At 53.1% G+C, this 23,310-nt stretch overlaps 1 protein-coding gene across 4 annotated transcripts in view; it reads left to right on the top strand.

Moving 5' to 3' along the window:
• LOC149435978 (up-regulator of cell proliferation-like) overlaps positions 1 to 1,110 on the top strand; it is a 28,526-nt gene extending 27,416 nt beyond the window's left edge. For 3 of the 4 annotated variants that reach the window (XM_089662184.1, XM_089662183.1, XM_089662185.1), the window contains one exon: positions 747 to 1,110. In XM_089662184.1, coding sequence (XP_089518310.1) covers positions 747 to 1,017 — 271 coding nt within the window. In that variant the 3' untranslated portion in view covers positions 1,018 to 1,110. Of the gene's footprint in view, positions 1 to 722 lie in introns of all 4 variants that reach the window. The other variant, XM_089662186.1, reaches the window with a different exon arrangement.
• Positions 1,111 to 23,310: the final 22,200 nt, after the last annotated feature.

The following is a 23,310-nucleotide window of genomic DNA, read 5'->3' as shown; positions in this document are numbered from 1 at the left end:
TTTGGAGGAGGAAGAACAAGGCCTATGATGAAAAGAACACCTTGCCTACTGTGAAGCATGGTGGAGGGTCAATCATGCTTTGGGGCTGTTTTGCTTCTGCAGGTACAGGGAAGCTTCAGCGTGTGCAAGGTACCATGAATTCTCTTCAGTACCAGGAGATATTGGATGGAAACGTGATGCAGTCCGTCACACACCTGAGGCTTGGGAGACGTTGGACCTTTCAACAGGACAATGATCCCAAGCATACCTCCAAGTCCACTAGAGCATGGTTGCAGAGGAAAGGCTGGAACATTTTGGAGTGGCCATCGCAGTCACCAGACTTAAATCCGATTGAGAACCTCTGGTGGGACTTAAAGAAAGCAGTTGCAGTGCGCAAGCCTAAGAATGTGACTGAACTGGAGGCCTTTGCCCATGAAGAATGGGCGAAGATACCCGTAGATCGCTGCAAGACACTTGTGTCAAGCTATGCTTCACGTTTAAAAGCTGTTATAACTGTAAAAGGATGCTGTACTAAGTACTAAGATTGAATGTCACTTGGGGGTTGAATAAAACTGATAATGCTGTGAGCACAGAAAAGACATTTGTGGTTATTTCATTATAACTGTTATGTTATATTTGTCTGACCTACAAGTGCCTCTTTAATGTAAATGTAAGCAAGATGACTGAATGATCAAAAGCAATGTCAAACTGGCCAAAACACTCAATTTCAGTGGGGGTTGAATAATTTTGGACACAACTGTATGTAGTACAGGTGTTGTATCTAATGGATCATTTAGAAATTCAGACACAGAACACAAACCACACCCATACAAAGAGTATCGTACCATTTATCCAGACTGGTCCATCCAACCAGATCCCAGCATCGAGTCATCCGATTACTGGAAATATATTTTTGTTACATTTAATGAGAAATTTGCTGAAGAATACGAGGCAAAACCAGCAAATCTACCAGACGGCTGGAAATCCATCACAAAAGAAAACGCTCTGCAAAGCTTAAAGAAAATGTTCAACAGCTAAACAGAGAAGACAAATCACCACAACGTGTAATTCATCATCCAAGTCATTGTCTGCAAATCGTTTACACTTATGAAAAATAAAAACCTTTCCATGGATTTTCTCTAATTGGAAAAACATTTCAAATATTTCCCTCACCACCACGGCCACAGTAACCAGGGTGTGACAGAATGTCTGAGAATCCTCATCCCCCCCATGATATAATGGGATCATTGCTTCTCCCAGAAGATTCCAGAACATTCCAAGTCATATTACAGGTGGTGGTTGTATCCATGGACTATGACATTCCTAACACTGCACTGGAAATGTTATAGATGATATCTCTCTAGGAATGATCATCTGATTCTATGTTTTATTGTACTACACATTATAATATAATAAGACAGAACCTCCATTTAGCTCTCATGTTGATGGATTTCAGCATTTGCTCTAAAACAGACCATCTCAGTGTCTACAGAACAGAAGTCGGGAAGATTATTACAAGAAGGTTTGTTAGAATATCTGTAATGTATGTGGAAGCCCCGGAGAGGATTGTTTCCCCAACAACACTGGAGTTTCACATATAGAGGGGAATTTATCAAAACTGGTGCAGACAGAATCTGGAGCAGCTGAGAATGGCAACCAATCAGCTTCTAGCTTTTATTTTCAAAGCTTAACCGGACAAGCTGAAGATGGAAGCTGATTGGTTGCCATGCTTGGCTGCTCCAGATTCTGTCTGCTCCAGTTTTGATACATTCCCTTTATAGTGTTTCGGTATATAGTATGTGTATGGGGGTTGGTTTACTAAAGGCAAATAGACTGTGCACTCTGCCAGAGCAGTTACTCCAGAGCTTAGTAAATGAGATTGTGACCGGAGTCACTTTGGGTGGGGGGCCCATAGAACAAAGCTCACTTTGGAGAGGTGGGGAGACCCCTGTCTCAGCTCCCCATATCCCTCTTATGTGTAAGTCACCCTGTGCCTGTTAGGGGTACAGGGTGATCTCTCCTAATATTGGGGTGGGGGGTTGCTGATTTGTTATGTGGTTGCATCCCATTGTTCTATTGTCTGTCTGGTTTGGGAGCAAACTATTATGGGATGTATGTGTTTGTGTATTAGCTTAGTGGGGGGGTGTCTCCAGCAGCCCTCCCTCCTGATGGGACTGTCTGCTGCTGTGAAGTTTGAATACCTGTGTGTCTCTTGTTACTAAATGTAGATTGCCCCGCCCTGTGCCATTATGCAGGGAGGGGGATTGTCCCCTGAGTGTATATATCTTGTGTTCAAATAAATTAGTCTACCTCCTGGTTCACTTCAAGACTGGTGTCGTCTGGATCTTGGGGTAACAATAACCAGAGTCACTGGTCTCATGTTCCAGAGCCTGGGAAGCAGCTTCTTGATGGAGATACCCAGTCGTGGGTGTTTGGGGTCCGTTATAGAGGTAAAGCTTTGCTTTGTGAAGAATACCCAATCACCTGCAAGGGAAATTTAAAAAAAAGCATTTTGCTTGCACGTGATTGGATGATGGAAGTCAGCGGATATTCCGCTCATTTACTAAGCTCTGGAGCAACTGCACTTTGCAAAGTGCGCTGTCTATTTGACTTTAATAAATCAACCCCCATGTGGTACTATATGGTTACATTCAAAGACCTGAACAGCCCTTCCATTACAACCGTCAGAAATGATTTTGTTCACACTGAGGGATGTATTTCTATAAATGTGATCATAGCAATCCACCCAGTGAAAGTGCATGTACATGTGTTCTGTGTGAATATAAACACATGCCATTAGGCTACTACCTGTGCTGGATTTGCTTGTTTTTTTTATACCTCAAAAGGGAAAATACCAAAAGCAAATATTTTTTATTGATCTGGAAAATACTGGATTTGGCCACTAGAAGGTGCTAAATATTATTGGAATTCCCTATCGTATTTATCACCATCTAGTGGCCAGACGCGGTATTTTCGATTTTAAATAAATGAAAAGCATTCATCCAGCACAGGACACAGCCTAATGACATTTGTTTATTTGCCCCATTCACCCAGAACAAATGTGCGTTCACTGTCACTGGGCGAGTTGCTATGAGCAGTTTTTTTAAATAAATATACTTATATGATTTTCAAATAAATATGCTTTTTCATGTGTATATTCCATGTATAACCGCAATGCACAATCATGGTAATCTCAGTCATGTATTCTTCCTATTTCTGCTTCATGTATGATTTGGAAATATATATCCTTTCTCATTCTCTTTGTTTTGCTGTACCCAAGATAACTGAATTGTGTTGTTTTTGTAATGATTATTTGGGTGTCAGAAGTGATGTTCAGAGGGTGAGGGTTGGGGGTCGGTAGGTGTAAGTAGCTGGTTAGATTAGATTGTCTGTTTAAAGCTGACCTGTCATCAGATATACTCTTTATTTTAACTAAATAATTGTGAATGTTTAGCACTTCCAGGTCTTCATTACCTCTCACAGAGATCACAGTGCTCCCTGACTATACCTTCATCTGCTTGTCTCTCCAGAAGGACATCACCATCTTTGTTCAGGCATCATCCAGGCTCACTATCTATGCTCAGAGCTGACATGTTGGCTCAGAGATGACACAATCATGCAAATCCTGGTGCCTGTGCAGTTCTTGGCAACATTCACATATGCCTGACACAGATCAGCCTCTGCCACAGCCTCTCACCTTCTGACTTGTTACACTGGTCTGATCACTGGGGGAGGGGAGACTGAGGAAATGTTTCCTCCTGCCTGCAGTAGACTGATGACATCATCTAAGTCTAGGCAAAGTTGCAAGTTGGAGCTCAGGGATGGATTTCAATGATAACCAATGATGGTGTTTACTGTGACGGTCACTAACCCATCCATGCCGTCTTATAGAGTTACTGAGAGGTCTACATCAAGGATTGGGTTTAGGAAGCAGATTACAGTCTCGGGGATTGATGCGATAACCAGTTTTTGTCAATGAATTGTAAATTTCACTGGTGCTAAGAACACCTAACAGAGGTAATGAGAACATAAATAAACACTTTTATACTCATCTTGTGGTCTTGTGTTATCTTTTAACCCCTCGCAGGCTGGCCCCTGTACATGTTTGACCAGTCCACTCCCCTATCATGGAAGTACCAGTATGTCCTCGGAGGACTGAGCTCCTGCACACTGGCAGCCCTGTTACCGTACTATGATTGGACACAGTGGATCACAGGAAAAAGGTACAGAGCCAATGAGAGTTGTTTTGTACCATGTGATCACTGTGACCAATCACAGCATCACAGAACGCAAAAACAGACTGCAGCTACCAGCAGTGTGTCACTTATTGGCCGGTGATCAGGAAGCCCTTATACAATGATCAGAAAGAAAGTCTCCTGACCACCAGCCAGCACCAGTGCAATCCAGTAAGAATATCAACAGTATAAAAATCCACCCCCTAATGTCATCCACCCCCTAATGTCATCCACCCCCTAATGTCATCCACCCCCTAATGTCATCCACCCCCTAATGTCATCCACCCCTCTACAGTAGACATCAGCTCCATCCTCTGATCTGACCTGTATATTAACCCCTTACCTCCCTTATGCTGCACATACTCTTTCACCTCTATCCCGCACTGTATGTGACCTGCACGTTAACCCCTTCACCTCCTCCTCCATCTGTACATGTCTGTACAGAAAATACCTGCTGATCCTGGCAGAAATACACTCAGCTTCTAATGTCCTGTTGTGGGCGGACAATGAATCTCCTGGACAGCATCTTATGACGCCCGTGAGGACGTCGGATGACAAAACTAGTAGGGCGGGGCTTCTTTTGGATGTGACATCAGGACGCTCCTCGTAGACTGTCGGCTGTGATATCGCGGTGAGCGAGGCTCGTCCCTGTTTTCTTGAGGCTGTCATTGCTGGTGTCGGCTGGACACCCTGTTTGTGAGTGCATTTCTGACGTTTTAATAAAACATGTTGGTTTTAAACGTTCTGCACCATGATTTCCTTTTTTGATTCCCCGAATATGATCTATGCTATGGAGACGTGATGACTACCTGCTGTTAAGGCTCTTCCATATTGTGCTGATTGGCTGCTTGCAGTATATTGAAACGTTTATATATACTTGTGAGCTACTATGATGAGAATCTAAGATATTCCAATTGATTGTGACAGACAAAAATGTAATCCACCTGCGGTTCGCTGGCACTCACACCAACTCATTAAACAGTGTTCTGTGACTAAAACATAAATGTCCTCATAGTGCCGCCCTCCTATATAAATTATCTGTAATAGTGTTATGATATCCAAATCAGACAAAACAAATAAATGACAATTAAACAATAAAATATGACATATAAAATATAATATATGATGCAGGAATTGATCATCTATTGCCTATAACATCATATAAAATGAATAGACCATAACTGTGCTTGTGATCATAAGTGAAATCTAATGGTGAGCAAAAATCAATAAATATTTACACATAAAAAAGTCCTCTTCCAATGTGAATTGCAATGGTGAAATACTACTCCCACAATCCAAGGGCAGTGTGGTACTAATATGCGCTCACCTTACGTTTTGCCTAAAAAAAATAGGCAAAACTGGCTTTTTGTCCTTACAGGACTGATGAGATAATCCTCCTATATGGGGTTTTCCGAATGGCAAATAAATGGTTGTAATTGAATCTTAATCCACCTGGAGTCTCTGCAGTGAATGTGACTGATGCTTGTCAGGAATGGATGGATGGATAGATATCTCCCTTTTTCCCCTCCAGGGGTCTCCTTCCTCCTGTATCAATCTCTCTCCCGTGTATCACGGATGGATAACATAAGGGAAAAAGAAACCGTGGTGCCTTATCCTTTTTAAAGATGTATTTTATTACTGCTGGATATACCACTCACATTGATTACGTTTGCAGCAAGTAGAAAAAATGTCAGCATGGCCTGCAGTCTCTGCTATACTCGCCCTGCTTATCCGAGACAACGTCGTGACGTCAGAGCCGCTCCCCTACGTGTTGCGTCACCGGGTCACGTGACTTCATCAGGGGGAAACGATTGGACATCACAACTCTCATATCAGTATATATATATATGACGGCCGCCATTTTATTGAAGTCCGCATGCGCGCGGCCATATTCTTGGGGTCTGATGTGTGTTATGCTTCACCCAGACTCTAACAGATAGAGATGTTAATGGTAAGTGTTTTAACCCTCTGTTGTCAGACGTTGGTAAGCGGATAAGCCGTGCATCACATCACTTGGGTCATGCTTAATCATAGTATACATCTTGTACAGTATAAATATCAAACCTAACATCAAACTATGACATCATGTTTAACCATACACACCTAAAACCTTTATTATACAAATGTAATTACTGATTAACATAGAATTATTATCTATATTCCTGATCATATTATATCCCCAAAACTTTTAATATATAATAATAAAAACAGATAAAATCAAAATAAATAAATCATGAGACTGCATAAATCTAAATAAAGGTAATTCTAAAATATGTGGGTATCTAATGTTCCTATAATCTGCCACGTAAATAAATAGTATGTGGATTCCCTCAGCTCTCCTGGTGGCGGATCCTATTATCTACTACCTCTTAATGGAAAAATATTTTTATTTATATTTAAAACCCAGATTATATATAATCCGGGTTTTAAATATAAATAAAAATATATTCGGTGGTGGATTTTGTTGCATGGTGTTTGATTTATACAAGATTTCAGAACTGTTTAATTACTTTGTTATGGGGGATGGACTTTTATAAAAAAAAAATTTCTATCACGGACATCATTTATTTTAACTAATAATTTTCTATTTACTTATATTTAGCGCACTCTTTGATTTATTCACATTTTTACCTTTTTTTGGTTAGGAGTAGAGATGAGCGAAGTATTCAAAAATTCGATTCGACTGATTCGGCGAATTCGTGGACAATATTCGATTCGAGTCGAATATATTCGCTGTGAATTTAACTTAAAAAAGGGTGTTTCTAGTCTTCAGAGTGACTTAATATTAGTGCAGAACACTGTACCTTTAATTTAAATGCCCTTGGAGTCTGCTGGGGAAGAGAAATAATACTGTCAGTCAGTATGACATGCAGATGAGTGCCGTCGATCTTAGAATCACCGCACACTTCACTCATTTGGCCAGTCACGGGGCCAAAACCAGTGTTTGGAGCCACAGTGTGGCGGTGGAGGCAGCAGCAATGGGAGGCCATACAGCAACCTATGACAAAATGGAAACCAGCAGGAGTGTGAGGAGACCTCAAAGTGGCACATGGCAGAGTGGGAGCAATGGGAGGCGGTACAGGGACCCAGGTCACACTGTGGGACCAGCAGCAGCGTGACCAGGCGGTACGGGGGCCCATGGCAGATTTGACCTCGTTCATCCCATAGTCCTGCCGACTCACGAATAGCGTGGCCTCCTCAAAGGGCCTGAGCAAACGCAGGTGTCACGCATGAGCTGCCAATGGCTGACATCTAAGTTACACAGGGAGTACCTTTATCCGCTTTAAACATCAGGAAATCTGTGATGGCCTTTCGCTGTTCGTAAAGGCGGTCTAACATATGTAGGGTTGAATTCCACCTTGTTGCAACGTCACAGCATGAGGAGTCGGTACGGGGGCCCATAGCAGATTACGTGCCTGGCAGCAGCAATGGGAGGCCCGTAATCTGCCAGCACCCTATGTCAAAAAATTGAACACACCAGCAGTGTGAGGAGACCTCAAAGTGGCACATGGCAGAGTGGGAGCAATGGGAGGCGGTACAGGGACCCAGGTCACACTGTGGGACCAGCAGCAGCATGACCAGGTGGTACGGGGGCCCATGGCCGATTTGGGGCCTGGCGGCACCTATGGAAGGCCTGTAATCTGCCAGCAACCTATGACAAAATGGAAAACCGCAGGAGTGTGAGGAGACCTCAAAGTGGCACATGGCAGAGTGGGAGCAATGGGAGGCCGTACAGGGACCCAGGTCACACTGTGGGCTCAGCAGCAGCGTGACCAGGCGGTACGGGGGCCCATGGCCGATTTGGGGCCTGGCGGCACCTATGGAAGGCCTGTAATCTGCCAGCAACCTATGACAAAATGGAAAACCGCAGGAGTGTGAGGAGACCTCAAAGTGGCACATGGCAGAGTGGGAGCAATGGAGGCCGTACAGGGACCCAGGTCACACTGTGGGACCAGCAGCAGCGTGACCAGGCGGTACGGGGGCCCATGGCAGATTTGACCTCGTTCATCCCATAGTCCTGCCGAATCACGAATAGCGTGTCCTCCTCAAAGGGCCTGAGCAAGCGCAGGTGTCACGCATGAGCTGCCAATGGCTGACATCTAAGTTACACAGGGAGTACCTTTATCCGCTTTTAACATCAGGAAATCTGTGATGGCCTTTCGCTGTTCGTAAAGGCGGTCTAACATATGTAGGGTTGAATTCCACCTTGTTGCAACGTCACAGCATGAGGAGTCGGTACGGGGGCCCATGGCAGATTACGTGCCTGGCAGCAGCAATGGGAGGCCCGTAATCTGCCAGCACCCTATGTCAAAAAATTGAACACACCAGCAGTGTGAGGAGACCTCAAAGTGGCACATGGCAGAGTGGGAGCAATGGGAGGCCGTACAGGGACCCAGGTCACACTGTGGGACCAGCAGCAGCGTGACCAGGCGGTACGGGGGCCCATGGCCGATTTGGGGCCTGGCGGCACCTATGGAAGGCCTGTAATCTGCCAGCAACCTATGACAAAATGGAAAACCGCAGGAGTGTGAGGAGACCTCAAAGTGGCACATGGCAGAGTGGGAGCAATGGGAGGCCGTACAGGGACCCAGGTCACACTGTGGGACCAGCAGCAGCGTGACCAGGTGGTACGGGGGCCCATGGCCGATTTGGGGCCTGGCGGCACCTATGGAAGGCCTGTAATCTGCCAGCAACCTATGACAAAATGGAAAACCGCAGGAGTGTGAGGAGACCTCAAAGTGGCACATGGCAGAGTGGGAGCAATGGGAGGCCGTACAGGGACCCAGGTCACACTGTGGGCTCAGCAGCAGCGTGACCAGGCGGTACGGGGGCCCATGGCCGATTTGGGGCCTGGCGGCACCTATGGAAGGCCTGTAATCTGCCAGCAACCTATGACAAAATGGAAAACCGCAGGAGTGTGAGGAGACCTCAAAGTGGCACATGGCAGCGTGGGAGCAATGGGAGGCCGTACAGGGACCCAGGTCACACTGTGGGACCAGCAGCAGCGTGACCAGGCGGTACGGGGGCCCATGGCCGATTTGGGGCCTGGCGGCACCTATGGAAGGCCTGTAATCTGCCAGCAACCTATGACAAAATGGAAAACCGCAGGAGTGTGAGGAGACCTCAAAGTGGCACATGGCAGGGTGGGAGCAATGGGATGCCGTACAGGGACCCAGGTAACACTGTGGGCTCAGCAGCAGCGTGACCAGGCGGTACGGGGGCCCACGGCCGATTTGGGGCCTGGCGGCACCTATGGGAGGCCTGTAATCTGCCAGCAACCTATGACAAAATGGAAAACCGCAGGAGTGTGAGGAGACCTCAAAGTGGCACATGGCAGAGTGGAAGCAATGGGAGGCCGTACAGGGACCCAGGTCACACTGTGGGACCAGCAGCAGCGTGACCAGGCGGTACGGGGGCCCATGGCCGATTTGGGGCCTGGCGGCACCTATGGAAGGCCTGTAATCTGCCAGCAACCTATGACAAAATGGAAAACCGCAGGAGTGTGAGGAGACCTCAAAGTGGCACATGGCAGAGTGGGAGCAATGGGAGGCCGTACAGGGACCCAGGTCACACTGTGGGCTCAGCAGCAGCGTGACCAGGCGGTACGGGGGCCCATGGCCGATTTGGGGCCTGGCGGCACCTATGGAAGGCCTGTAATCTGCCAGCAACCTATGACAAAATGGAAAACCGCAGGAGTGTGAGGAGACCTCAAAGTGGCACATGGCAGAGTGGGAGCAATGGGAGGCGGTACAGGGACCCAGGTCACACTGTGGGCCCAGCAGCAGCGTGACCAGGCGGTACGGGGGCCCATGGCCGATTTGGGGCCTGGCGGCACCTATGGAAGGCCTGTAATCTGCCAGCAACCTATGACAAAATGGAAAACCGCAGGAGTGTGAGGAGACCTCAAAGTGGCACGTGGCAGAGTGGGAGCAATGGGAGGCCGTACAGGGACCCAGGTCACACTGTGGGACCAGCAGCAGCGTGACCAGGCGGTACGGGGGCCCATGGCAGATTTGACCTCGTTCATCCCATAGTCCTGCCGAATCACGAATAGCGTGGCCTCCTCAAAGGGCCTGAGCAAGCGCAGGTGTCACGCATGAGCTGCCAATGGCTGACATCTAAGTTACACAGGGAGTACCTTTATCCGCTTTTAACATCAGGAAATCTGTGATGGCCTTTCGCTGTTCGTAAAGGCGGTCTAACATATGTAGGGCTGAATTCCACCTTGTTGCAACGTCACAGCATGAGGAGTCGGTACGGGGGCCCATGGCAGATTACGTGCCTGGCAGCAGCAATGGGAGGCCCGTAATCTGCCAGCACCCTATGTCAAAAAATTGAACACACCAGCAGTGTGAGGAGACCTCAAAGTGGCACATGGCAGAGTGGGAGCAATGGGAGGCCTAACAGGGACCCAGGTCACACTGTGGGACCAGCAGCAGCGTGACCAGGCGGTACGGGGGCCCATGGCCGATTTGGGGCCTGGCGGCACCTATGGAAGGCCTGTAATCTACCAGCAACCTATGACAAAATGGAAAACCGCAGGAGTGTGAGGAGACCTCAAAGTGGCACATGGCAGAGTGGGAGCAATGGGAGGCCGTACAGGGACCCAGGTCACACTGTGGGACCAGCAGCAGCGTGACCAGGCGGTACGGGGGCCCATGGCCGATTTGGGGCCTGGCGGCACCTATGGAAGGCCTGTAATCTGCCAGCAACCTATGACAAAATGGAAAACCGCAGGAGTGTGAGGAGACCTCAAAGTGGCACATGAAAGAGTGGGAGCAATGGGAGGCGGTACAGGGACCCAGGTCACACTGTGGGCTCAGCAGCAGCGTGACCAGGCGGTACGGGGGCCCATGGCCGATTTGGGGCCTGGTGGCACCTATGGAAGGCCTGTAATCTGCCAGCAACCTATGACAAAATGGAAAACCGCAGGAGTTTGAGGAGACCTCAAAGTGGCACATGGCAGAGTGGGAGCAATGGGAGGCGGTACAGGGACCCAGGTCACACTGTGGGCTCAGCAGCAGCGTGACCAGGCGGTACGGGGGCCCATGGCCGATTTGGGGCCTGGCGGCACCTATGGGAGGCCTGTAATCTGCCAGCAACCTATGACAAAATGGAAAACCGCAGGAGTGTGAGGAGACCTCAAAGTGGCACATGGCAGAGTGGAAGGAATGGGAGGCCGTACAGGGACCCAGGTCACACTGTGGGACCAGCAGCAGCGTGACCAGGCGGTACGGGGGCCCAAGGCCGATTTGGGCCCTGGCGGCACCTATGGAAGGCCTGTAATCTGCCAGCAACCTATGACAAAATGGAAAACCGCAGGAGTGTGAGGAGACCTCAAAGTGGCACATGGCAGAGTGGGAGCAATGGGAGGCGGTACAGGGACCCAGGTCACACTGTGGGCCCAGCAGCAGCGTGACCAGGCGGTACGGGGGCCCATGGCCGATTTGGGGCCTGGCGGCACCTATGGAAGGCCTGTAATCTGCCAGCAACCTATGACAAAATGGAAAACCGCAGGAGTGTGAGGAGACCTCAAAGTGGCACATGGCAGAGTGGGAGCAATGGGAGGACGTACAGGGACCCAGGTCACACTGTGTGACCAGCAGCAGCGTGACCAGGCGGTACGGGGGCCCATGGCAGATTTGACCTCGTTCATCCCATAGTCCTGCCGAATCACGAATAGCGTGTCCTCCTCAAAGGGCCTGAGCAAGCGCAGGTGTCACGCATGAGCTGCCAATGGCTGACATCTAAGTTACACAGGGAGTACCTTTATCCGCTTTTAACATCAGGAAATCTGTGATGGCCTTTCGCTGTTCGTAAAGGCGGTCTAACATATGTAGGGTTGAATTCCACCTTGTTGCAACGTCACAGCATGAGGAGTAGGTACGGGGGCCCATGGCAGATTACGTGCCTGGCAGCAGCATAGGGAGGCCCGTAATCTGCCAGCACCCTATGTCAAAAAATTGAACACACCAGCAGTGTGAGGAGACCTCAAAGTGGCACATGGCAGAGTGGGAGCAATGGGAGGCCGTACAGGGACCCAGGTCACACTGTGGGACCAGCAGCAGCGTGACCAGGCGGTACGGGGGCCCATGGCCGATTTGGGGCCTGGCGGCACCTATGGAAGGCCTGTAATCTACCAGCAACCTATGACAAAATGGAAAACCGCAGGAGTGTGAGGAGACCTCAAAGTGGCACATGGCAGAGTGGGGAGCAATGGGAGGCCGTACAGGGACCCAGGTCACACTGTGGGACCAGCAGCAGCGTGACCAGGCGGTACGGGGGCCCATGGCCGATTTGGGGCCTGGCGGCACCTATGGAAGGCCTGTAATCTGCCAGCAACCTATGACAAAATGGAAAACCGCAGGAGTGTGAGGAGACCTCAAAGTGGCACATGGCAGAGTGGGAGCAATGGGAGGCCGTACAGGGACCCAGGTCACACTGTGGGCTCAGCAGCAGCGTGACCAGGCGGTACGGGGGCCCATGGCCGATTTGGGGCCTGGCGGCACCTATGGAAGGCCTGTAATCTGCCAGCAACCTATGACAAAATGGAAAACCGCAGGAGTGTGAGGAGACCTCAAAGTGGCACATGGCAGAGTGGGAGCAATGGGAGGCCGTACAGGGACCCAGGTCACACTGTGGGACCAGCAGCAGCGTGACCAGGCGGTACGGGGGCCCATGGCCGATTTGGGGCCTGACGGCACCTATGGAAGGCCTGTAATCTGCCAGCAACCTATGACAAAATGGAAAACCGCAGGAGTGTGAGGAGACCTCAAAGTGGCACATGGCAGAGTGGGAGCAATGGGAGGCCGTACAGGGACCCAGGTCACACTGTGGGCTCAGCAGCAGCGTGACCAGGCGGTACGGGGGCCCATGGCCGATTTGGGGCCTGGCGGCACCTATGGAAGGCCTGTAATCTGCCAGCAACCTATGACAAAATGGAAAACCGCAGGAGTGTGAGGAGACCTCAAAGTGGCACATGGCAGAGTGGGAGCAATGGGAGGCGGTACAGGGACCCAGGTCACACTGTGGGCCCAGCAGCAGCGTGACCAGGCGGTACGGGGGCCCATGGCCGATTTGGGGCCTGGCGGCACCTATGGAGGGCCTGTAATCTGCCAGCAACCTATGACAAAATGGAAAACCGCAGGAGTGTGAGGAGACCTCAAAGTGGCACATGGCAGAGTGGGAGCAATGGGAGGCCGTACAGGGACCCAGGTCACACTGTGGGACCAGCAGCAGCGTGACCAGGCGGTACGGGGGCCCATGGCAGATTTGACCTCGTTCATCCCATAGTCCTGCCGAATCACGAATAGCGTGGCCTCCTCAAAGGGCCTGAGCAAGCGCAGGTGTCACGCATGAGCTGCCAATGGCTGACATCTAAGTTACACAGGGAGTACCTTTATCCTCTTTTAACATCAGGAAATCTGTGATGGCCTTTCGCTGTTCGTAAAGGCGGTCTAACATATATAGGGCTGAATTCCACCTTGTTGCAACGTCACAGCATGAGGAGTCGGTACGGGGGCCCATGGCAGATTACGTGCCTGGCAGCAGCAATGGGAGGCCCGTAATCTGCCAGCACCCTATGTCAAAAAATTGAACACACCAGCAGTGTGAGGGGACCTCAAAGTGGCACATGGCAGAGGGGGAGCAATGGGAGGCCTAACAGGGACCCAGGTCACACTGTGGGACCAGCAGCAGCGTGACCAGGCAGTACGGGGGCCCATGGCCGATTTGGGGCCTGGCGGCACCTATGGAAGGCCTGTAATCTGCCAGCAACCTATGACAAAATGGAAAACCGCAGGAGTGTGAGGAGACCTCAAAGTGGCACATGGCAGAGTGGGAGCAATGGGAGGCCGTACAGGGAACCAGGTCACACTGTGGGACCAGCAGCAGCGTGACCAGGCGGTACGGGGGCCCATGGCCGATTTGGGGCCTGGCGGCACCTATGGAAGGCCTGTAATCTGCCAGCAACCTATGACAAAATGGAAAACCGCAGGAGTGTGAGGAGACCTCAAAGTGGCACATGGCAGAGTGGGAGCAATGGGAGGCGGTACAGGGACCCAGGTCACACTGTGGGCTCAGCAGCAGCGTGACCAGGCGGTACGGGGGCCCATGGCCGATTTGGGGCCTGGCGGCACCTATGGGAGGCCTGTAATCTGCCAGCAACCTATGACAAAATGGAAAACCGCAGGAGTGTGAGGAGACCTCAAAGTGGCACATGGCAGAGTGGAAGCAATGGGAGGCCGTACAGGGACCCAGGTCACACTGTGGGACCAGCAGCAGCGTGACCAGGCGGTACAGGGGCCCATGGCCGATTTGGGGCCTGGCGGCACCTATGGAAGGCCTGTAATCTGCCAGCAACCTATGACAAAATGGAAAACCGCAGGAGTGTGAGGAGACCTCAAAGTGGCACATGGCAGAGTGGGAGCAATGGGAGGCGGTACAGGGACCCAGGTCACACTGTGGGCCCAGCAGCAGCGTGACCAGGCGGTACGGGGGCCCATGGCCGATTTGGGGCCTGGCGGCACCTATGGAAGGCCTGTAATCTGCCAGCAACCTATGACAAAATGGAAAACCGCAGGAGTGTGAGGAGACCTCAAAGTGGCACATGGCAGAGTGGGAGCAATGGGAGGACGTACAGGGACCCAGGTCACACTGTGTGACCAGCAGCAGCGTGACCAGGCGGTACGGGGGCCCATGGCAGATTTGACCTCGTTCATCCCATAGTCCTGCCGAATCACGAATAGTGTGGCCTCCTCAAAGGGCCTGAGCAAGCGCAGGTGTCACGCATGAGCTGCCAATGGCTGACATCTAAGTTACACAGGGAGTACCTTTATCCGCTTTTAACATCAGGAAATCTGTGATGGCCTTTCGCTGTTCGTAAAGGCGGTCTAACATATGTAGGGTTGAATTCCACCTTGTTGCAACGTCACAGCATGAGGAGTCGGTACGGGGGCCCATGGCAGATTACGTGCCTGGCAGCAGCAATGGGAGGCCCGTAATCTGCCAGCACCCTATGTCAAAAAATTGAACACACCAGCAGTGTGAGGAGACCTCAAAGTGGCACATGGCAGAGTGGGAGCAATGGGAGGCCGTACACGGACCCAGGTCACACTGTGGGACCAGCAGCAGCGTGACCAGGTGGTACGGGGGCCCATGGCCGATTTGGGGCCTGGCGGCACCTATGGAAGGCCTGTAATCTGCCAGCAACCTATGACAAAATGGAAAACCGCAGGAGTGTGAGGAGACCTCAAAGTGGCACATGGCAGAGTGGGAGCAATGGGAGGCCGTACAGGGACCCAGGTCACACTGTGGGACCAGCAGCAGCGTGACCAGGCGGTACGGGGGACCATGGCCGATTTGGGGCCTGGCGGCACCTATGGAAGGCCTGTAATCTGCCAGCAACCTATGACAAAATGGAAAACCGCAGGAGTGTGAGGAGACCTCAAAGTGGCACATGGCAGAGTGGGAGCAATGGGAGGCCGTACAGGGACCCAGGTCACACTGTGGGCTCAGCAGCAGCGTGACCAGGCGGTACGGGGGCCCATGGCCGATTTGGGGCCTGGCGGCACCTATGGAAGGCCTGTAATCTGCCAGCAACCTATGACAAAATGGAAAACCGCAGGAGTGTGAGGAGACCTCAAAGTGGCACATGGCAGAGTGGGAGCAATGGGAGGCCGTACAGGGACCCAGGTCACACTGTGGGACCAGCAGCAGCGTGACCAGGCGGTACGGGGGCCCATGGCCGATTTGGGGCCTGGCGGCACCTATGGAAGGCCTGTAATCTGCCAGCAACCTATGACAAAATGGAAAACCGCAGGAGTGTGAGGAGACCTCAAAGTGGCACATGGCAGAGTGGGAGCAATGGGAGGCCGTACAGGGACCCAGGTCACACTGTGGGCTCAGCAGCAGCGTGACCAGGCGGTACGGGGGCCCATGGCCGATTTGGGGCCTGGCGGCACCTATGGAAGGCCTGTAATCTGCCAGCAACCTATGACAAAATGGAAAACCGCAGGAGTGTGAGGAGACCTCAAAGTGGCACATGGCAGAGTGGGAGCAATGGGAGGCGGTACAGGGACCCAGGTCACACTGTGGGCCCAGCAGCAGCGTGACCAGGCGGTACGGGGGCCCATGGCCGATTTGGGGCCTGGCTGCACCTATGGAAGGCCTGTAATCTGCCAGCAACCTATGACAAAATGGAAAACCGCAGGAGTGTGAGGAGACCTCAAAGTGGCACATGGCAGAGTGGGAGCAATGGGAGGCCGTACAGGGACCAAGGTCACACTGTGGGACCAGCAGCAGCGTGACCAGGCGGTACGGGGGCCCATGGCAGATTTGACCTCGTTCATCCCATAGTCCTGCCGAATCACGAATAGCGTGGCCTCCTCAAAGGGCCTGAGCAAGCGCAGGTGTCACGCATGAGCTGCCAATGGCTGACATCTAAGTTACACAGGGAGTACCTTTATCCGCTTTTAACATCAGGAAATCTGTGATGGCCTTTCGCTGTTCGTAAAGGCGGTCTAACATATGTAGGGTTGAATTCCACCTTGTTGCAACGTCACAGCATGAGGAGTCGGTACGTTGGCCCATGGCAGATTACGTGCCTTGCAGCAGCAATGGGAGGCCCGTAATCTGCCAGCACCCTATGTCAAAAAATTGAACACACCAGCAGTGTGAGGAGACCTCAAAGTGGCACATGGCAGAGTGGGAGCAATGGGAGGCCGTACAGGGACCCAGGTCACACTGTGGGACCAGCAGCAGCGTGACCAGGCGGTACGGGGGCCCATGGCCGATTTGGGGCCTGGCGGCACTTATGGAAGGCCTGTAATCTGCCAGCAACCTATGACAAAATGGAAAACCGCAGGAGTGTGAGGAGACCTCAAAGTGGCACATGGCAGAGTGGGAGCAATGGGAGGTGGTACAGGGACCTAGGTCACACTGTGGGACCAGCAGCAGCGTGACCAGGCGGTACGGGGGCCCATGGCCGATTTGGGGCCTGGCGGGCACCTATGGAAGGCCTGTAATCTGCTAGCAACCTATGACAAAATGGAAAACCGCAGGAGTGTGAGGAGACCTCAAAGTGGCACATGGCAGAGTGGGAGCAATGGGAGGCCGTACAGGGACCCAGGTCACACTGTGGGACCAGCAGCAGCGTGACTAGGCGGTACGGGGGCCCATGGCAGATTTGACCTCGTTCATCCCATAGTCCTGCCGAATCACGAATAGTGTGGCCTCCTCAAAGGGCCTGAGCAAGCGCAGGTGTCACGCATGAGCTGCCAATGGCTCACATGTAAGTTACAAAGGGAGTACCTTTATCCGCTTTTAACATCAGGAAATCTGTGATGGCCTTTCGCTGTTCGTAAAGGCGGTCTAACATATGTAGGGTTGAATTCCACCTTGTTGCAACGTCACAGCATGAGGAGTCGGTACGGGGGCCCATGGCAGATTACGTGCCTGGCAGCAGCAATGGGAGGCCCGTAATCTGCCAGCACCCTATGTCAAAAAATTGAACACACCAGCAGTGTGAGGAGACCTCAAAGTGGCACATGGCAGAGTGGGAGCAATGGGAGGCCGTACAGGGACCCAGGTCACACTGTGGGACCAGCAGCAGCGTGACCAGGCGGTACGGGGGCCCATGGCCGATTTGGGGCCTGGCGGCACCTATGGAAGGCCTGTAATCTGCTAGCAACCTATGACAAAATGGAAAATCGCAGGAGTGTGAGGAGACCTCAAAGTGGCACATGGCAGAGTGGGAGCAATGGGAGGCCGTACAGGGACCCAGGTCACACTGTGGGCTCAGCAGCAGCATGACCAGGCGGTACGGGGGCCCATGGCCGATTTGGGGCCTGGCGGCACCTATGGAAGGCCTGTAATCTGCCAGCAACCTATGACAAAATGGAAAACCGCAGGAGTGTGAGGAGACCTCAAAGTGGCACATGGCAGAGTGGGAGCAATGGGAGGCCGTACAGGGACCCAGGTCACACTGTGGGACCAGCAGCAGCGTGACCAGGCGGTACGGGGGCCCATGGCCGATTTGGGGCCTGGCGGCACCTATGGAAGGCCTGTAATCTGCCAGCAACCTATGACAAAATGGAAAACCGCAGGAGTGTGAGGAGACCTCAAAGTGGCACATGGCAGAGTGGGAGTAATGGGAGGCCGTACAGGGACCCAGGTCACACTGTGGGCTCAGCAGCAGCGTGACCAGGCAGTACGGGGGCCCATGGCCGATTTGGGGCCTGGCGGCACCTATGGGTGGCCTGTAATCTGCCAGCAACCTATGACAAAATGGAAAACCGCAGGAGTGTGAGGAGACCTCAAAGTGGCACATGGCAGAGTGGAAGCAATGGGAGGCCGTACAGGGACCCAGGTCACACTGTGGGACCAGCAGCAGCGTGACCAGGCGGTACGGGGGCCCATGGCAGATTTGACCTCGTTCATCCCATAGTCCTGCCGAATCACGAATAGCGTGGCCTCCTCAAAGGGCCTGAGCAAACGCAGGTGTCACGCATGAGCTGCCAATGGCTGACATCTAAGTTACACAGGGAGTACCTTTATCCGCTTTTAACATCAGGAAATCTGTGATGGCCTTTCGCTGTTCGTAAAGGCGGTCTAACATATGTAGGGTTGAATTCCACCTTGTTGCAACGTCACAGCATGAGGAGTCGGTACGGGGGCCCATGGCAGATTACGTGCCTGGCAGCAGCAATGGGAGGCCCGTAATCTGCCAGCACCCTATGTCAAAAAATTGAACACACCAGCAGTGTGAGGAGACCTCAAAGTGGCACATGGCAGAGTGGGAGCAATGGGAGGCCGTACAGGTACCCAGGTCACACTGTGGGCTCAGCAGCAGCGTGACCAGGCGGTACGGGGGCCCATGGCCGATTTGGGGCCTGGCGGCACCTATGGAAGGCCTGTAATCTGCCAGCAACCTATGACAAAATGGAAAACCGCAGGAGTGTGAGGAGACCTCAAAGTGGCACATGGCAGACTGGGAGCAATGGGAGGCGGTACAGGGACCCAGGTCACACTGTGGGCCCAGCAGCAGCGTGACCAGGCGGTACGGGGGCCCATGGCCGATTTGGGGCCTGGCGGCACCTATGGAAGGCCTGTAATCTGCCAGCAACCTATGACAAAATGGAAAACCGCAGGAGTGTGAGGAGACCTCAAAGTGGCACATGGCAGAGTGGGAGCAATGGGAGGCGGTACAGGGACCCAGGTCACACTGTGGGCCCAGCAGCAGCGTGACCAGGCGGTACGGGGGCCCATGGCCAATTTGGGGCCTGGCGGCACCTATGGAAGGCCTGTAATCTGCCAGCAACCTATGACAAAATGGAAAACCGCAGGAGTGTGAGGAGACCTCAAAGTGGCACATGGCAGAGTGGGAGCAATGGGAGGCCGTACAGGGACCCAGGTCACACTGTGGGACCAGCAGCAGCGTGACTAGGCGGTACGGGGGCCCATGGCAGATTTGACCTCGTTCATCCCATAGTCCTGCCGAATCACGAATAGTGTGGCCTCCTCAAAGGGCCTGAGCAAGCGCAGGTGTCACGCATGAGCTGCCAATGGCTGACATCTAAGTTACACAGGGAGTACCTTTATCCGCTTTTAACATCAGGAAATCTGTGATGGCCTTTCGCTGTTCGTAAAGGCGGTCTAACATATGTAGGGTTGAATTCCACCTTGTTGCAACGTCACAGCAGGAGGAGTCGATACGGGGGCCCATGGCAGATTACGTGCCTGGCAGCAGCAATGGGAGGCCCGTAATCTGCCAGCACCCTATGTCAAAAAATTGAACACACCAGCAGTGTGAGGAGACCTCAAAGTGGCACATGGCAGAGTGGGAGCAATGGGAGGCCGTACAGGGACCCAGGTCACACTGTGGGACCAGCAGCAGCGTGACCAGGCGGTACGGGGGCCCATGGCCGATTTGGGGCCTGGCGGCACCTATGGAAGGCCTCGAATCTGCCAGCAACCTATGACAAAATGGAAAACCGCAGGAGTGTGAGGAGACCTCAAAGTGGCACATGGGAGAGTGGGAGCAATGGGAGGCCGTACAGGGACCCAGGTCACACTGTGGGACCAGCAGCAGCGTGACCAGGCGGTACGGGGGCCCATGGCCGATTTGGGGCCTGGCGGCACCTATGGAAGGCCTGTAATCTGCCAGCAACCTATGACAAAATGGAAAACCGCAGGAGTGTGAGGAGACCTCAAAGTGGCACATGGCAGAGTGGGAGCAATGGGAGGCCGTACAGGGACCCAGGTCACACTGTGGGCTCAGCAGCAGCGTGACCAGGCGGTACGGGGGCCCATGGCCGATTTGGGGCCTGGCGGCACCTATGGAAGGCCTGTAATCTGCCAGCAACCTATGACAAAATGGAAAACCGCAGGAGTGTGAGGAGACCTCAAAGTGGCACATGGCAGAGTGGGAGCAATGGGAGGCCGTACAGGGACCCAGGTCACACTGTGGGACCAGCAGCAGCGTGACCAGGCGGTACGGGGGCCCATGGCCGATTTGGGGCCTGGCGGCACTTATGGAAGGCCTGTAATCTGCCAGCAACCTATGACAAAATGGAAAACCGCAGGAGTGTGAGGAGACCTCAAAGTGGCACATGGCAGAGTGGGAGCAATGGGAGGCCGTACAGGGACCCAGGTCACACTGTGGGCCCAGCAGCAGCGTGACCAGGCGGTACGGGGGCCCATGGCCGATTTGGGGCCTGGCGGCACCTATGGAAGGCCTGTAATCTGCCAGCAACCTATGACAAAATGGAAAACCGCAGGAGTGTGAGGAGACCTCAAAGTGGCACATGGCAGAGTGGGAGCAATGGGAGGCCGTACAGGGACCCAGGTCACACTGTGGGACCAGCAGCAGCGTGACCAGGCGGTACGGGGGCCCATGGCAGATTTGACCTCGTTCATCCCATAGTCCTGCCGAATCACGAATAGCGTGGCCTCCTCAAAGGGCCTGAGCAAGCGCAGGTGTCACGCATGAGCTGCCAATGGCTGACATCTAAGTTACACAGGGAGTACCTTTATCCGCTTTTAACATCAGGAAATCTGTGATGGCCTTTCGCTGTTCGTAAAGGCGGTCTAACATATGTAGGGTTGAATTCCACCTTGTTGCAACGTCACAGCGTGAGGAGTCGGTACGGGGGCCCATGGCAGATTACGTGCCTGGCAGCAGCAATGGGAGGCCCGTAATCTGCCAGCACCCTATGTCAAAAAATTGAACACACCAGCAGTGTGAGGAGACCTCAAAGTGGCACATGGCAGAGTGGGAGCAATGGGAGGCCGTACAGGCACCCAGGTCACACTGTGGGACCAGCAGCAGCGTGACCAGGCGGTACGGGGGCCCATGGCCGATTTGGGGCCTGGCGGCACCTATGGAAGGCCTGTAATCTGCCAGCAACCTATGACAAAATGGAAAACCGCAGGAGTGTGAGGAGACCTCAAAGTGGCACATGGCAGAGTGGGAGCAATGGGAGGCCGTACAGGGACCCAGGTCACACTGTGGGCTCAGCAGCAGCGTGACCAGGCGGTACGGGGGCCCATGGCCGATTTGGGGTCTGGCGGTTCCTATGGAAGGCCTGTAATCTGCCAGCAACCTATGACAAATGGAAAACCACAGGAGTGTGAGGAGACCTCAAAGTGGCACATGGCAGAGTGGGAGCAATGGGAGGCGGTACAGGGACCCAGGTCACACTGTGGGCTCAGCAGCAGCGTGACCAGGCGGTACGGGGGCCCATGGCCTATTTGGGGCCTGGCGGCACCTATGGGAGGCCTGTAATCTGCCAGCAACCTATGACAAAATGGAAAACCGCAGGAGTGTGAGGAGACCTCAAAGTGGCACATGGCAGAGTGGTAGCAATGGGAGGCGGTACAGGGACCCAGGTCACACTGTGGGCCCAGCAGCAGCGTGACCAGGCGGTACGGGGGCCCATGGCCGATTTGGGGCCTGGCGGCACCTATGGAAGGCCTGTAATCTGCCAGCAACCTATGACAAAATGGAAAACCGCAGGAGTGTGAGGAGACCTCAAAGTGGCACATGGCAGAGTGGGAGCAATGGGAGGCCGTACAGGGACCCAGGTCACACTGTGGGACCAGCAGCAGCGTGACCAGGCGGTACGGGGGCCCATGGCAGATTTGACCTCGTTCATCCCATAGTCCTGCCGAATCACGAATAGCCTGGGCTCCTCAAAGGGCCTGAGCAAGCGCAGGTGTCACGCATGAGCTGCCAATGGCTGACATCTAAGTTACACAGGGAGTACCTTTATCCGCTTTTAACATCAGGAAATCTGTGATGGCCTTTCGCTGTTCGTAAAGGCGGTCTAACATATGTAGGGTTGAATTCCACCTTGTTGCAACGTCACAGCATGAGGAGTCGGTACGGGGGCCCATGGCAGATTACGTGCCTGGCAGCAGCAATGGGAGGCCCGTAATCTGCCAGCACCCTATGTCAAAAAATTGAACACACCAGCAGTGTGAGGAGACCTCAAAGTGGCACATGGCAGAGTGGGAGCAATGGGAGGCCGTACAGGGACCCAGGTCACACTGTGGGACCAGCAGCAGCGTGACCAGGCGGTACGGGGGCCCATGGCCGATTTGGGGCCTGGCGGCACCTATGGAAGGCCTGTAATCTGCCAGCAACCTATGACAAAATGGAAAACCGCAGGAGTGTGAGGAGACCTCAAAGTGGCACATGGCAGAGTGGGAGCAATGGGAGGCCGTACAGGGACCCAGGTCACACTGTGGGACCAGCAGCAGCGTGACCAGGCGGTACGGGGGCCCATGGCCGATATGGGGCCTGGCGGCACCTATGGAAGGCCTGTAATCTGCCAGCAACCTATGACAAAATGGAAAACCGCAGGAGTGTGAGGAGACCTCAAAGTGGCACATGGCAGAGTGGGAGCAATGGGAGGCCGTACAGGGACCCAGGTCACACTGTGGGCTCAGCAGCAGCGTGACCAGGCGGTACGGGGGCCCATGGCCGATTTGGGGCCTGGCGGCACTGTCAGGGCAGGAGCTGAGGAACGGACAGGCAGGCCTAACAATGTAACGCACTGGCTGACGACAACCACCACCCACAGACCAAAGTCCC

Source organism: Staurois parvus, unplaced genomic scaffold, assembly GCF_062004578.1.
Source record: "Staurois parvus isolate SC_StPar_1 unplaced genomic scaffold, SC_StPar_1.0 ptg001435l, whole genome shotgun sequence".
NCBI classification, from domain to species: domain Eukaryota; kingdom Metazoa; phylum Chordata; class Amphibia; order Anura; family Ranidae; genus Staurois; species Staurois parvus.
The sequence above is the reverse complement of the archived record's forward strand: the minus strand, read 5'-3'. Positions and strand labels throughout refer to the sequence as shown.